This window comes from Xyrauchen texanus, chromosome 8, assembly GCF_025860055.1.
Source record: "Xyrauchen texanus isolate HMW12.3.18 chromosome 8, RBS_HiC_50CHRs, whole genome shotgun sequence".
Classification (NCBI taxonomy): Eukaryota; Metazoa; Chordata; class Actinopteri; order Cypriniformes; family Catostomidae; genus Xyrauchen; species Xyrauchen texanus.
This window is the reverse complement of record NC_068283.1, coordinates 27,471,404-27,489,330: the sequence shown is the minus strand read 5'-3', so window position 1 is coordinate 27,489,330 and position 17,927 is coordinate 27,471,404. Positions and strand designations below refer to the sequence as shown.

The 17,927-nt window shown below is 36.5% G+C and overlaps 1 protein-coding gene across 1 annotated transcript; it reads right to left on the bottom strand.

Moving 5' to 3' along the window:
- LOC127648408 (tripartite motif-containing protein 16-like protein) lies at positions 1 to 12,364 on the bottom strand. The gene is made up of 5 exons (XM_052133074.1): positions 12,218 to 12,364; positions 5,352 to 5,387; positions 4,292 to 4,354; positions 3,713 to 3,852; positions 1 to 940 (listed from the first exon to the last, which is right to left on the bottom strand). Exons 1-5 carry the CDS (start codon positions 12,270 to 12,272, stop codon positions 530 to 532), a joined length of 705 nt encoding a protein of 234 aa, XP_051989034.1. The 5' UTR covers positions 12,273 to 12,364; the 3' UTR covers positions 1 to 529.
- Between the last annotated feature and the right edge of the window lie 5,563 nt (positions 12,365 to 17,927).

Below are 17,927 nucleotides of genomic sequence, written 5' to 3'. Positions count from 1 at the left end.
TTTTATTTGATCAAAGATATAGGTATTCACAATGTTATCTGCATTTGACTTCACATGGAATACAAAATTATTCAGACCTTAGAAATAAAATGACTTTTCAAAATCATTAAGATTAATGCTACACAAATAAAAACACTGGTTAAAAATACTATCCTAATATATTTTGATTATACACACTTTTGGCCAACCCAGTTATTTGTAACAGCTGCGAATTCAGAAAAGGCTGGCAATGAGCTAAATGTATATTTTAGAGCATTCATTTGGAACTTAAAAGGTCTATTTAGGGTTCATTTAGTATATCTATGCTAATGCAGTTAATTGAAACACAGGATACTTTGTTGAGAGTGTGAGTTCTCCAAAAAATCAAAAGGTTTCTGTTACTTTAATTACTCCCATGGATATAATGAGATTTGTCACTTTTCTTCACTCCTACCAATGATACGTTTCTCAGATAAGTTTCCAGCACAGCTCTCTTCCTATTTTCCTCAAGTCACCTTAACCCTTTTCCTTACACCATGTATTCACCCTCCTACTGGTCCTTTTTTTGGATCCAACAGTAGGATTTCCTGCCCACCCAGAAACCAGGAAAGAGCTTCTCATTAAAAGTGATTGCAAACCGATGAATCAGTCTGACTTCTTTGGAGTCATTCTCGCCCTCCTCCACTAGGAAAAACTTGATGATGCCAGCTGGCTGGTCTGCGTAGATCCCAATGGTGGGGCAGAAGGGAGCCTGGACTTCAATGTTCACCCCGTTGTGCCAGACATGGTAGCAAGAGCCAGCCCAGCCCACACCCCAAGACAGGTCATTCTCACCTAGGCCACATGGGCCGTCCTTTGCTTTACGTCCTGCACTTTCACACACTGCCCCGATCACCACCCAGCCCTCACAGTCCACTTCCCAGTATCCACGATTGCCCAAAAGACCCTCCTTACACAGCACCTTTACGAGAATATTGTGAAAGAAAGTTAACTCACAATTATATATATATTGACCACAGCAGTCTTACACATGAAAACTATGAAGAGAGCATTTGCTTAAAGGCGCATGCAGTGATTTTTGGTTTATGTTTCGCTGTCCAAAATGGAAGTCGACTTGGAATTAAACTGACACATAGGGGTGTAGAAGTATATGAAAGGCAGAAGTGAAGAAAGATTTCAAGAGCTACATGAACTGATCTACTGTAAATGTTAATGATATCAGGAAATCATCATTATGGGTCTGTTACAAAACCTAATGTGCTGCCTCCAGGCAACATTTTAAGGCATCATAGGCATGCTCCCAAAAGTTCTTAAGTATGTAGCCTACTAAGATACCTCTTTTTGTCCAATTGTAAATAATAATGACCAAATAATTAAACAGTAATAAAAAAACATCACTCCCCATGTAGGTGATCCCAGAATGCACCGATGAGCTCAGTGGAAAAATAAATCCAAGATGGCGGACAAAGCGAGAGAAATTTTGATTAATGTCCATTTGTCTGAGATAAATGTATTGTCAATGTACACATGCATCAGGCTTTTGGAGTCTCACTTCTGTTGCCTTGCATCATAAAAAGCATTTTTAAAGGGATAATTCACCCCAAAATTAAAATTCTCTCATCATTTACTCCCCCTCATGCCATCCCAGATGTGTATGACTTTCTGTCTTCTGTTGAACACAAATTATGATTTTTAGAAGAATATTTCAGCTCTGTAGGTCCATCTGGGATGTGTCATAAAGGTGAGGGTGATGGCATTTTCATTTTTGGGTGAAGTAAAACGTAGTATGAAATTTAGAAAAACACGTCTCGAGATCAAAAGAGCTGTCAGCTCATATGTACAACTATAATACAACAAACGAGAAAGCGATGATGGTAAGCAAACCACTAAAGAAAGTGCGCAAATAAGTTTACTTGAATTCTACCTGCCTCATGGGCATGTCTCATCTGTTTCAAGTTCTCTAATCCTCATATAAAATGATAATGTGAAACATCACTGAACCTGCATACATGCATATATTCTGACTATGTTTGATCTATACAGATGTATGTCAGTATGATCTATACTGCATGTCAGTGTTCTCAATCCCAAACATCATCAAATCAGTTTTGTTTTTCATTTACCAATGATTATTTGATGACTATGTTTATCTTATGTGGGTTGGTATTGTCAAGGATATGTGTTTTAGCCAATCTAAATGTTTCTCATAGATTTAATACTTTGTAAACAATACCCCTGATATGGTAAAGGGATAGTTCCCCCAAAAATGAAAACTCTGTCATCATTTACTCACTGTCATGCTATCCCAGGTGTATATGACATTTTCTTCTGCTGAACACAAAGATTTTTAGAAGAATATTTCAGCACTGTAGGTCCAGACAATGCAAGTGAATGGTGGCCAGAATTCAGAAGTTCCAAAAAGGACACAAAGTCACCATAAAAGTAATCCATATGATGCCAGTGGTTAAATCCATATCTTCTGAAGTGATACAATAGGGATGGATGAGAAACAGATCAATATTTCAAAAATTTTCACTATAAATCTCCACCTTTAACTAGCCCCAACCAGTAGGGGGCTGAATGTGAAAATAAAAGCCACTTCCACACCAGAATGTGTAAATTAAAGTGAAAGTGTTGATTCACAGGAAAAAAAAAAAGTACTAAAATAATGATCTTTTTCTCACCCACACCTATCATATTGCTTCAGAAAATATTAATTTAACCACTAGAGTCTTATGGATTACTTTTTTGGACCTTAAAAGTTCTGGATCAACAGAGCTGATATGTTCTTGTCCTGAACTGTTGGATGTTCCAAGATCCAGAAACAAAACTAAAGGTGATAGAGCTTTTGTAGTGAAGACCCCATGATTATGGATCAGCCTGCCCTGGGATATTAGGTCTGCTAAACGTCTGTTTTTAAGTTTCATTTAGACTTGCTTTTATTACTATTTAAATGTGTAGTGTTTTAGTGTGTGTTTTAATGTGTGTTTTAATTGTATGTTTTGAGAAGCACTTTGTGCTAAATCTCTAAAAGGTGCTATAAAAATAAAGTTATTATTAAGAATCTGTGTTTATGTTCTGCAGAAGTAAGAAAGTCATTCATATTTGGGATGGCATGAGGGTGAGTAAATGATAACAAAATGATCTTCAAAAATTCATTTTTGGGAGAACTGTCCCTATTTGTTAGTTGAGGGTGTGCAGTCATGTTTGTTCTTCAGCCAGATATTTAGGAATTTATGGCCAGACCTTAAAAAATTATATTTAAACACCCCTGAATATTTTAATTTAAAACCACAGTATTAATGTTGTTTAGTTTTGTTTTAATTTTAACATACTTACAATGAAAGTGCTTGAAATATATTTATAAGTATTTATCTATGAAAGATAAACAAGGAAAAATGTTAAGCCACCATCAAGTTGGATAATCTGGCACCCACAAGAAAGTAATTGAAGAGCCCTGATGTAGACTCTTCCAAATCGGTCTCTTATGAGGCTCCATTTCAGTTAGTATGCTGCCATAGAAGGCAGCTCCCTATGTAGGCAGGAGACAGAAAGATAGGACACTAAAGTTTTGGAACAGACCCATAGAATTTGAATAAGGGGAGGGGGGGATTGGGGTAGGTATAGGCACACACACACACACACACACACACACACACACACACACACACACACACACACACACACACACACACACACACACACACACACACACACACACACAATTCTGTACCTGCGGTGAATGTTCAAATCTTTCAGGTCTGTCCAGAACTGGGCACACTTCCTCTGTCATACGGGACACCTTGGCCCCTCCTTCTGAAAGCCACAGCAGTTTCTGAGCAGTTCTGTCATCCAGGGAGAGATTCATCCAGTCTGAGAGAAATGGAGAAAGACAACTCATAACAGCATCTCAGATCCTAAGAGCCTATAAAACAATAATATAATACAGTGGCCCCCAAAGCAGCCTATTTGGACACTTAAAGTGCATAAATGTACCAACATCAATCCATCTCCAATTTAATTAGACATTTTCTTAGTATACATTCACTTCCAATAATCTATTAACATGTAGTACATGTCTGTAAGTAGTCCATGGTGGAATTTGGAGTGCTAAAGACCCTCTGTTGCAGAAAGCATGTCAAACCACTTTAACCATTTACCATTATCTCAAGATTATATTAAAACACAAACTTGTGAATGACATTTTGCTTGGTAAGTGTGTTTGTGCCATTTTTCTTTAAAATAAATAAAAAAAATGCTGCTTGTAGCAGTATGTCCCTGCAATCAAGATGTGTGGTGATACCAGACGTACATTTCATCAGCTCAGCTCTCGTATTGGGCTCAGGGATGTTGGGCTCATATGGAGGTGCCTTTTCTGCGATGGAGGAAAGAAGAAAGATATATATGTTCTATATAGCATGATTGATGATTACAAAATCATGTTTACTGTAAATCACAGCTCCTGACTAATGGAGGCTCGACGTCCATGTGATTACACATTGTATTATAACCCCCTCCCAATAACACAGTTAAGATAGGGAGGTGTAAAGACAACAGCAGTGTTGCATTCACCTTCAAATAGTCATGCTAATTATCACACATACACTCTTAAAAGTATCACTATCTCTCTCTCCTTAACAACACTGACAATGTATTTGTTGAGCAATAATAAATGGTTGTAATTTTGCAGAATTTAAACATCTTTATTCAGACTAATTACATTTGTTAGTAATATGTGTATCAGCTTATTTTAAGTACTGTAAATCCTTACAGTAAAGCTGAGGATTTCCTGTATATCTACTGTACACAATTAGTACGATAACTGACTAGGTGGCGCTCTTTCCTGTTAAAATGATACTATGTAAGCCTGTGTTCAGCGTGTAAACTTGTAGGCAAGCCTATGCCAGTTTTCATGTTCATAATGTATAGATGAGTGTACTGTAAATCTATTGAAAATCTGTTGAACTCTACACGGGTCATTTTTGACCCAAACATCGCATATATTATTATTAAATATAACCGATATTAAAGAAATGGGTGTCTTCGAGAAATCACACTCCTAGGCTAAACAGTAATGAAGAATATGGAAGCACAATTCTAGATTAAAAACGCTTGATTTGTTTTGTTTATTTGGGCTTTCTAACATCAGGTTTGTTGAGATGTCTTTGAAGGGTGGGGTTTTGGAGAGAACGTGTGTTTGAAGGGATAGGGACAGTCTAATTCAGCTGCAACATTTTTGGAAGTAAAATAGCTAAAATAACTTACAGCACCTATGGTCCAAGGAAACTTTTTTGTAATTATGTGTGAATACTCAGCAGGATTGTTTTGTCTTGTATTGTATTTAAATGTGTGCTGTGATTGTCCTAAGTTACCTGCAGGTTTTCCATTAGCTTTTGTTCCTTTTTTTTCTGTAGGGGTGAAAATTGAGAAGAAAATGTGTTAAAATGTAAGAAACAACCAGGTTCTTTTTTTATATAAAAATTATTTCTTTTATCCCATCTTAATATGCAGAGACAGCAATTAGTAAGCCATTTGAAGGTTGATTTCACCTAAGTGCCCACACATTTACATGCACGGTTATAATTGAGCTCCAGTCTTCATCAGTCTACTCTGTCCAAGTATACATGACACAATGGGTAATCATATATATAAAGGACATCAGCAGAGGAAATATTAAACACTGCGCATAGCAATGGCTAGGTCAGTTGTGGTCCAATTAATGTGTTTACATGCTGGACGAAATCGAGCTACAATCACATTATCTTGATGTTTCTCCGACTGGTACAGATTTCAGACGGACTAAAGTCTTTAAGCGACATTTAGAAAATAGTGATTATTTTTGATGACGCTAGTGGCGCAGAAATTTCTGCTCTTTCATTTCAATGAACCAGCATTTGATATCTTTATCCTCTCTTCCTACATTTCTTTACACTGCCATCTCATTCTCTGTTCTTACCTCTCGTGTGAAATATATCACTTTATGGTATGTCATTCATGTACCCCCACTGCTGTTAGCACTGAATCATATAGTTTACTCATGCCTGTCAGGGTTTAGGTTACATCTAAGAAACATGCTGGGCCTAAACTTACATTCACAGACACACATCATAGGCTCCGACAGCCAGTTCTAAGAATACATTTAGTTTCTGCCGTGCTTCATTTAAAAATATTTTTAATGGTGTTGGCATGTTTTATGTACAGCACTGTGCTTGCAGATTTAATTCATTACCGTGATTCATGTAGTTACATAATTTTCTGCAACCGTTTTGTTAACGTAGCCATCTCTCCCTCGCTTATTTTACTCTCTTCCGTTATCTTAATTCTCAGTGTTATTCATAATGCTCAGTGTCAAGTGCATTGGTATCATTTCTTTGTCAGAATGAGTATCATAGGCAGCTCGGTTGCACTGGGTTGTGGAGAAAATGGCAAACACTGGAACAATAACAAAAACTGCACAACTACTTGCATATAATGTCCTGACATACAGTCTTTTACAAATAGAATTTAAAACGTCAAAGAGGGTGTAGTGTAGAGGCAAAACCTCAAAGTGCTACTAGAGGAAAAGGTTGGGAGTCCTGCCAGTTTGGAAATACAGTATATACCCAATGTGCCCCTAAGCAAGGCATGATTGGACAGCCCCAGTTGGATTGTTCTTGCAACATGTCAAAGCTTCTGCAAAATGACTATTTACTAGGATTCTTGTAGAAAAATATGATAGTATCTCAATGAAGATTTTTTTTTTTTTTTTTCAAATGTTCAGTGATATCAGTGTCAGTGTGTCCTCAGTCACATTTAAGCAAGCCTGAGATAATGGTAACAACTGTTTGGTTCTGAGACTACCACTTGATTTGTTGCACTAGTTATGCAGTGGGATGGGTTAGAGGTGACTGGTATCAATATAATGGGTATTCATAACAGAGCACACTCCTAAATGACCGGGTCAGCTGTGTTCCGCTGCATACAGGACAGGGAGTTCTTACACATCTGATCAAGACCCCCTGCACTTTTTGGGATCCTGCTGACAATCACAGAGAACAAATTGCACCTTTGTAACCATTATCATCTTCACCAATATCTTTAACAATGACAAACAACTCGACCAAAGGCACAACCTCAATTCTTCATGAATAATAATTTTTTTATGCACTACCAAAACAATAAAAATAAAAATAAATCTTAATCAAACCTTAATGCAACATCCTTAAAAGTATACAAAATTATTTGAGAAGCAAAATTATGTAAGACCTGTTTTCAGACAATGCGTCTTGAATTAAGTTAAATGTTCTTACCCAAAATTGTTACTGGCAAAAAAAAAAAATAATAATAATAATAATAATAAAAAAAATTGTTTTCAGGATAAATCTAACTAAATTTAATGAGATTTATGCATAAAGTATGAAGGAAAAAAATCATACAATCTTTGTATATTACAAGGAAATGTTTAGTGTTAGATATTTTAGCTGGAAAACAAGATAAAAATACTGATCATTAAGCAAATGTTTTTAGCACTGTGTCCTTGTAAGTATAAAGAAACATCTTTGACTTGCCATAATCAAAGAAATGGGCTGCACACACATAAAGACAGAAAGGTCCATCTATCAAGCTATTATGAGATACAAGCTCATACAAATTGAGGGCATTTAAATATGGCAGTGAGAATTCAGGTCATTGTTCTAGAACAGACTGGGATCATTAATCTTTCTTATTATTAGGCACAAGCAGTGAAACCTTTTACTGTATATAATCCAGCTGGGAGGATAAATCCATCAATTGCTTTCCACTTTTAGAGAGAGAGAGATAAAGGAGTCGATTTTACAGGAAGGGGGGAAATGGAGGTGGTAAAGAGATCAGGGCTAGAGATTAGCAACTGCTGCTGACAGGTCACTCCATCAGTCGAAGCCTTTTTCATCTACACTTTTAAGCCTCTCCTTATAGGGGCTGGTATGGAAGGAGTCAGGAAGAATGGGAGGGAGGGAGCAGAGCATGACAGTCAACATAGAACACGCATGATCAAGCAGGGCTCCAATATAAAACAAAAAAAGAGATCATAAATTCTTAGATGCTGATGCTCTTTACAAGCATGTAGGTTTCTATACATGCTGAAAGCCCTACAAGTCTAGTTTATCCCTGGCGTGAGACTTGACCCTGGTGTTTTGTGAGCAGTGACTTTTGTGGAGAATGACCATGGACTTTAGAATGCTGTAAACAAGAGGTACTTGGAAGGGGGTCTGGGTGAATGCCTTGTTTTCAAACCCCAAAGTCCAGAGAGGGATCATCTATAAAGCCATGGCTACACACATCTTTGCCTAGATAAACACATTGTTGTACAAGACCGATGATCTGATAGAGATAGAACTGTACAGCTCAGGAAAGCCCTGTCATAGAGGATGGTCCAAAGCCAGGGTCAAAAATCAATAGTTTTCGGGGCAGAAAATACCTCAGATAGTTAAAATGTAGTGAATTCCTTTGTTTTTAATGTTATCTAACATGTGATATTTTATAATATTAGTGCCTCTGCAGACAAGTCTAGGTAATATTAAAGTATTTAAAGTAATATTAAATTTGACCCAAAAATTTAAATTCTCTTATTCTCACCCTCCATATTCTCTCTTAATACTCACCCTCCTGGAATCCCAGATGTGCAAGTGAATAGGTGCCAAAAGGTTGAAAGCTCCAAATTCAACATAATGGGAGCATAAAAGTAATCCATAAGACTCCAGTGGTTTAATCCATGACTTCAGAAGTGACATAATAGATGTGGGTGAGAAAGAGGTCAATATTATGTCCTTTTTGATCATAAATTATACTGCCTGCCCAATAGGAGGCAATATGCACGAAAAATGTGAATTACTAAAAACAGAAGATGGAGAAAGAAAAAAGGACTTAAATATTAATCTGTTTCTCATCCACTCCTATCATATCACTCAAACCAGCCCATCTGACACCAACAATCATTATGTGGCAGCAGTGTAGTGCATAAAATCACGCAGATACGGGTCAGGAGCTTCAGTTAATGTGGACCATGGCATGATGGGCTGGTTTGAGTATTTCTGTAACTGCTGATCTCCTGGGAATTTCACGCACAACAGTCTCTAGAATTCACTCAGAATGGTGCCGAAAAACATCCATTGAGTGGCATTTCTGTGGATAGAAATGCCTTGTTGATGAGAGAGATCAACAGAGAATTGCCAGACTGTTTCGAACTAACAAAATCTACGGTAACTCAGATAAACGCTCTGTACTATTGTGGTGAGAAGAATATCATCTTCACAATATTAGGCAGGTGGTTTTAATGTTGTGACTGATTGGTGTATATTGCCATCATATGAACTGGAACAACTGTGAAAACAGTTAATCCTGCTATACCATCTTCTACTGTTGTGTAACAGCATTGCACTTGACCTCTTTTTTTAGTGTCAGCAGCTTTGTTGATGACCTCAGTGTCTTTCCTAGGCTGTCTTTTGCACGTGATGACAGGGCAGAAAACAAGCTGTTTGTGTTGGACACATCTGTGGTGTGACTTGCCATGCACCCAACTGTGATGGGCACACTGGTATGATTCATCTTTGGTGGCTGGATCAAAGTGATACTTTGCGTGATGATTTGAGAGGAAAGGGGATGTATATGATCTCGCTGCCCCCCCAAGTGTTGAAAACCCCATGCAGAGTGTCGGCCCTCTGTTGATTGCTTATTTGAAACAAGCCCGATGGAAAATAACATGAACAGACAGATGCACAAATAGAGGGATTAATGTCTGTAAAGGGAAATTTCAGAGGTGTGACCCATCACATTCCTGAGAATGACATTCTACCTAGTCATACAGGAGAAGTTCTCATGTATTGGTCAGGAGAAGTTCTCATGTATTGGTCAGGAGAAGTTCTCATGTATTGGTTTCTGAACATTGATTCCTTACTGAATTAAATTGCTGAGAATTACAAGCTCATGACATGTTCATGTGGTATCTAATCTTGCCAGATACTGACATGTAAGAGCCAAACCAAACTTGGCTAAATCACAGAAAGTATACATAAAACTAAGACACCATCCAGAGCTGTGGAGATGAATCTTTTACCCTTCATTACTGCTGTGATCAAGAAGATGGCATGTCATAATTGATATGTTAATAAATAGCCAGTGAAAGCCTTTTATTAGCAACAGATTTGCTTGCTATAAATTATAACATTTTTAGTTATATAACTTATTTTTAAAACTTAGCCCAATATTGAAAGTACTACAAGACTTGACAAAATTGTATTTTATATGTTAAATATTTATTTGTTATTTTTCAGTGTTGCAAAGTATTAGTTACTGTAATCTAATTTCATTTGTAGTCAAAAGTAGTGTAACACATTACATTTTAAATACTTGTACTCAGATTACAGTTACTGACTTTCAAAGAAGTTACTGTAATTACTTTTTAGTACATAGTTGTATTACACACAATTCTAAAATAATATTATTTATGTAGAAACCATTTAAAACACATTTTGGTTATATGTACATCTGTTTGTGTTTCTGTGGCAGCTGAATGGACAATAACAATAACAATGAAGGAGAAGAAAATATATACATTATTTTGAAAACACAGAGCAGAAAAACTAAAACCATTCTGTAAATAATAAGTTACTTAAAAGTATAGTAATTTGTAACATGTTTACTTTTCCATTAAGTAATCAGTAAAGAAATCTGATTACAAATGTATACAGGGAAGTAATTAGTAATTTGTGAAAAGTGGATTACTATTTTGGAGTAACAATAATGCTTATTTACTGCATTGTTGTTTTTACTTTGCAAGCTGCAAACACTTAGTATATAAAAACACAGTTTTTTATGCCAATAAAGCACACTAATTGAAAATGAAGTTGAAATTAAGAGAGAGAGAGAGAGAGAGAGAGGGAGAGAGAGATGTTGAGATGACATATGATGGGTAAGTGTTAAAGGAGAAGGGTGAAAGAAGAGGCGCCATGCAACTATATTATCACCTAAGAAAGCAAAACATAAAACACATCGTAAATTGAACATAAATGATATCCGATGAATACTAATGAATTGTTCAAATATGTAATATAGGTATACAGAATGTATACATACTGTAAATCTGTCAGTCTCACAGTCTAACACTATCTTTCTATTTAACTATTTGAAATAATTCAAACTTAACCAAAGTTAATCAGAGCATAGGTTTCAGTGTTATTTAGAAGCATTTCAAATTGTAAATAATGACATTATGTATTAGCTCAATAAATGAATATTTAAGCTCCCCATATGAGTTCACATGTTAGCATTTTGCCTCTTTTCCACTATGGTGCCAATGTACTTTAAATTGAATAAAGGTGTTAAGACAACTCGCGTCTCCATAAAGCCTAAAGGATAATTGACAACATGGTTATCTTAAAATGTAAGCAGGGCCAAGAGAGTGTACGAGGTCTTGTGTGACCATCTTTCCTCAAGATTTATAATCATTTGTTGTCAAAAGATTGAATAGAGCAGCTGCTAAACTCATTCACTCTGTAAAAACTATCATTATTTTCCTGTGATACCTTAAGCTGTGCACAAGAGCTGTTAGAGTAACAGTATGACAGTAATGTGCAAGGTGCCCTATTCTCGTGCAGTCTACCATCAGTCTTCCCTCTTTCCCTTTGATCTTAGCTGTCTTGGAGTAAACCCAAGCACACAACTGTCATAATATCCTTTAATCAAGTCAGCATCCTACTGACACTTTTAGTTGGGTACTGTCACCAGCGCTGTAAATACTGTACTAAACATGTACACTAGCATGTTTAGAAGGATGTCTGGTTACATCTCCAGGTGCATACCAGGGTCTGAGATTAATTATTACATTTTAGAAATTGGAGAAGCAAATCAAAAATGTTCCATTGAGATCAATTTACAACTGTCAGTGAGTTTCAGTTAAACACGCAGCATTATGCATGTTAATACAAAAATGAATATGCACTATTGCTGCTGTATGTAAAAGAAAAAAAAAAAAGAGAATGCAAGTATAAAATAAATTATTAATAAAATTAAAGACTTGGAATAAATCCACAGTTCAAAATCCCATACATTCCACCATTTGTGTTATTAATTTTAAACTTAAAATAAATTAAAAAACATAAAGCAATTTTCCACTGTTTCATTTGAAAGTAGTTTGTTTCACAGATGCATTCAAGTGTTTAAAAACGCTGTGTGTGCAGGCATGACAATAATGAATTCATAAGGTGACGAGAGCTGATCCTACCTGCTTTTTTGGCTTCAGGCATGATTCCGTTGGTGGTTGGGGTAGTAACGGGCATTGCGGGTGTGAATGAGTGTTTTTGACTCCAAGTCTCTCTCTGTCTCCCAGTTCCCTCTTATTCACTCTGAAAAAAGGGGAAGGAAAGGACGCTGCCTATGGGGAGGGGTGTAGGTACTTGAGGTGCTGACCGCAAGGTCAACCTACAGCATGTTACTCATCTCTCTTTCTCTCTCTCTCTCTCACACACACACACAAACTTATAAATCTTAACATGCAGTGCAATGGAAAACTGATGTAGAACCATACAGAAATCTGATATTTGACAACAATGTATGTATGTAAAACTATATATGTATACATACAGTATATGTTATGTACGTTCATGTATGGTTTCATTGACGTAAAAATATCATATTTGTACATATATACAACATATATTTCAAAATAGTAAAGAAATTACTGTTTTACATATGCAACATATTTTCCTAAATAAAAGTGGAATTTGTGTATGTATATATGCTCAAATTTATAAATTATAATTTTAAATAGGCTCATACATTATGGAAGCATATGGCTTGCGTATTTACATTTTTCAAAGTAATAAGCAAAATGGCTAATCATAATACAAAAATGTCCATAAATGAGATTTCTGTAGGATGTGATCACATTGAATTTGTATGTATTTTTAAAGTGATAAAAAAAAACAATCAGTAAATAAAACTCAGTTACAACTACGGAAGAGGATTAGGGCCAAGCAATAATAAAAAAAAATAAAGCCATCTCGAGATTAAAGTCATTATAATGCGAGATTAAACTCGTTAAATTTCGAGAAAAAAGTCGAAATACAATCTTGAGAATAAACTCATTAAATATCGAGAATAAAGTCATTGTGTTTCGAGAAAAACTCGTTAAATTTAATCTCCCATTATAATGACTTTATTCTCGATATTTAATGAGTTTATTCTCAAGACTGTATTTCGACTTTTTTCTCGAAATTTAACGAGTTTAATCTCGCATTATAATGACTTTAATCTCGAGATGGTTTTATTTTTTTATTATTGCTTGGCCCTAATCCTCTTCCGTATACAACTGTCTGTGCAGAGCCCACCAAACTTTAAATCAAAAGCTTTAAAATGTCAAGAAAATACTAAATGGCCATATAAGATTTTAGGTGATTTCATAGATCCTTAAAAGTAAATTCATTTAAATTAGTTCAAAATATTAAAAACAAGTGCAACCGTTTATACAAGAGAAGAATGAGTTCTTTGACCCACAGAGCTCAGCCAGGGTTCTGACATTGCGCTCACATTACTCTCACGTCTGAAGGACATCATTACAAGCAACCCAGACGTTTTTCGGCACACATTTCATGTTGTAGGAAAAGTTATGCAACCACAGCAACTTTGGTTATACCACCTAGTTACAACATTTTGGACCAGCAGGGTGTCATATGGAGTCAAAGACTTAGACATATCTTCTCTCTAAAACACCTCAGCGGCATGGAGTTCAGCAGTTCAGATTGTTGCAAGTGTAGTAAATGATTTATGGGAATTGCAAGTGGTGCTGACACTTGGCAGCAAGCCTTATGACATGGTTCTTGGATAGGACCTCTAAATTTAATAGTATCAATTGCTTGTAAATGTGATATTTTATGGTGCAAGGGACGAGAAACAGTAACGATGCAGCCTACTAAGCTAAGATGGAAGCCTTGACTGATATTGCCGAAGATTATCACTCTGTAATTACAGACACGTTCCTTCATCTCACAGTTCAAATGCTTAAATCACATTGTAATTTTTTTAGCCGCTTTAATTCTTGAAAGGAGACTGTTGATTATGTCAGTATCTTTGCCTGTCTTCATTTCTGATGAGACAGGTGCATTCCTTGTCCACCAGGTCTTCGTTCCTTTCATACTCTTCTCTTAGCACAGCTGTTCTCTCTTTAACGATGTAATAAGAAATAGCTTCCCTTCCACGGAACCCTGTTTCATTTCCCCCCATCGCTCTTTGAAGATTGCAAGTTAGGCAGTGGAATTTTAATAGATGGCAACTGTATGCTATGTTTAGCTAAAATACAGTACAATGTATATGGATGTGCAGGACGTTTGCCCAATTATTAGGCTAATTGTATTCCTCAGGATTATTTTTATTGTTGAACAAACACAATGCTCTCAGTCAATCCAAAATACTATTGAACCTCAAACCTGAAGGTTTAACAAAGAAAAGTGAGTTTTGTCTTTCTCAGGGGAATATATAAGTAATATATATAGTAATATAATTCTAAATTACTAAAATAATTTCTCCCAACTCAATTGTTATCCTCAATTTTTAGAGTGCAACAAAAACGTAACACAAAATGACAATTAATTAAATAAAATTTTTGGCCTTTCAAAAATATTCAGTGACCAGTATAGATACCCTTCTTTTCAATAACTGCCATGAGCCTTCCATCCATGGAGTCAGTTTCTTGATCTGTTCACAATCAACTTTCACTGAAGCAGCATCCACAGCCTCCCAAATGCTGTTCAAAGAGGTGTATTGTCTTCCCTCACTGTAAATCTCACATTTGAGAAGGGCCCACAAGTTCTCAGTAGGACTTAAGTCAGGTGAGGAAGGGAGCCATGTAATTATTTGGGCATCTTTGAGGCCCTGGCTGGCTAGCCAAGCAGTGGAGTACTTGGATGCATGTGATGGAGCATCGTCCTGCATAAAGATCATGGCCTTCTTGAATGCTGAGGACTTCTCCATGTACCGCTGCTTGAAGAAAGTACTTTCCAGAAACTGGCAGAAGGTTTTAGAGTTTTAGGTATGTTTTGTTCATAGGTATTAGGTTTTTAGAGTTGAGTTTCAGTACATCTTCAACTCGAAAAGGTCAGATTACCTCATCCTTAATGATAGCAGCCCATACCAGTACCTTGCTGATACCTGACTCGAAGTGGTGCCCTGTGTCCATTAGTGATCCAGCCACGCACCCATCCATCTAGTCCATCAAGAGTCACTCTCATTTCATCGGTCCATAAAACCTTTGACAAATCTGTCTTCATGTATTTCTTTGCCCAATCTTGACTCTTCAACTTGTGAATTTATTCAGTGGTGGTCGTGTTTCAGCCTTCTTGACCTTCGCCATGTCTCTGAGCACTTGGCACCTTGTATTTATGGACATTCCTGGTAGGTTGCAGTTCTGGAATATGGTAGCATTGGAGGATAATGGGTTCCTGGTAGCTTCACGTTTAATTCTTCTCAAGTCTTTTTCAGTTAATTTGCACCTTTCCTCCTTCATGCCTTTTTTGTGCCCCAGTTGACTATTCACAACAAAACTTAGATTTTGTATTGTTTGCTTGTGGTCACGCCTCAATAGTTTATCTATTTCAAGAGTGTTGCAATACATCTGAAAAGCATTTTACAGTATTTGATTTTTCAGTGTCAGTTAAATGTCTTCTTTGGCCCATTTTACTATGACGTTTAATGAAGATATTTAATAATGATGCACACCTTGATATAAGTTGTTAGTCACTTTCGCCACACCCTCCCTCATTACACAAATACATACCACCTGAAAATGATTGAATCCAATAAGCATTCAAGTTTATATGGTTTAGAGTTGGAAAATGCGTATGGAAATAATGATAAGATCAGAATACTCACTTGCCTAATAATTGGGCACGCAGTGTATATTAGTGCAATGCATACAGTAGAGTTCAAACGTCGGAGTCCACATCAGTAATATGGTATTCAAAATCAAATCTAGTGTGGCAATAAACAGAAAAAATTAGAACAATAAATGGTATTACATGAAAATGAAAAATAAATATTTAAGAATCTGCACAAATATCGCTAATCAAATAAGCAAATTTGTGACACTGACCATGTTAACTATTTTATACAAATGCACAGCTCTTGTATAACAGACCATAAAAGCTCAGCTTTTTTTAATTGAAGCCCACAAGATGCTCTTTAGAACATCCTCAAAGCAAGCTGGATAACATGGATCGGCTTTTGCACAAACCTTTGGAAATCATGCAAGTTTGAGCGCATGCTGGCATTAAAGCAAAAGGGAAACATATCAAATATTAAAACATTATCAAATTATTGTTAAATGTTCAATTCAACTTTTCACTCAAATTGTAATGCTGACACACTGAAATAAACTGTATTAAATTTACAGAAAAATTCAAAATAGAAGCAATTTCTCAAGTGGACTCAGCCCTTTGAATTGCTTTATATCCAACAATTTGCAATAATAATAATTTAGAACAAATAATATTATAAATCATTTAATGCAATACTCTCCATTTTTTACTACAATGTCAATGTTAACAGGGCAAAAACAATGTGTGAGGCCTCACTAAATCTTTGCACTAAACGCAAGCTCGGAATATTTCAAAATCATACCGGCATCCTTCGCAGGTGCTCTCTTAGTTTCAGGGGTAGTCATGATGACACAGCTGGTAAGAAAGTGACAGGAATGTGAGATTTATGATTGACCACTGACTGAGGCCTCTTCTGTGTCCTTTTCTCACATGCCATGCAATATTTCTTGTGCTTGTGTCTGATGTGGTCTGGGTTTGAGTTTAGACTCTAGACTCTTAGAAAGAATTTTTTATTTTTGGATGGGGCATCAGCAGCAGTCCTGGCTCACTAAGTTGAGATGACCTAATAAAAAGAAAAATATTTACCAATTTAGTTGTTGATTGTAATTGTGTATGACTTAGTAATTGATTGTATCTAGTGTTATTTAATTTAGTGTGCAAGGAGACTCTGGTTCAAATTCCAGCTAAGGTACGTATCCTTTTTTGAATAAACCAAGCAAAATTGCATCTGAGACAGATCACCATTTATTTAAATATACAGTGCATCCGGAAAGTATTCACAGCGCTTCACTTTTTCCATATTTTTTTATGTTACAGCTTTGTTCCAAAATTTATTAAATTCATTATTTTCCTCTAAATTCTACAAACAATACCCCATAATGACAATGTGAAAGAAGTTTGTTTGAAATCTTTGCAAATTTATATAAAAAAAAAAATTAAAAAAAAAAAACACACATGTACACAAGTATTCACAGCTTTTGCTCAATACTTTTTTGAAGCACCTTTGGCACCAATTACAGCCTCAAGTCTTTTTGTGTATGATGCTACAAGCTTGGCACACCTATTTTTGGCCAGTTTCTCCCATTCTTCTTTGCAGGACCTCTCAAGCTCCATCAGGTTGGATGGGGAGCGTCAGTGCACAGCCATTTTCAGATCTCACCAGAGATGTTCAATCAGGTTCAAGTCTGGGCTCTGGCTGGGCCACTCAAGGACATTCACAGAGTTGTCCCGTAGCCACTCCTTTGTTATCTTGGCTGTGTGCTTAGGGTTGTTGTCCTGTTGGAAGATAAACCTTCGCCCCAGTCTGAGGTCCAGAGCGCTCTGGAGCAGGTTTTCATCAAGGAAGTCTCTGTACATTGCTGCATTCATCTTTCCCTCGATCCGGACTAGTCTCCCAGTTCCTGCCGCTGACAAACATCCCCACAGCATGATGCTTCAACCACCATGCTTCACTGTAGGGATGGTATTGGGCCAGGTGATGAGCAGTGCCTGGTTTCCTCCAGACATGATGCTTGCCATTCAGGCCAAAGAGTTCAATTTTTGTTCATCAGACCAGAGAATTTTGTTTCTCATGGTCTGAGAGTCCTTCAGGTGCCTTTTTGGCAAACTCCAGGCTTCTGTCTG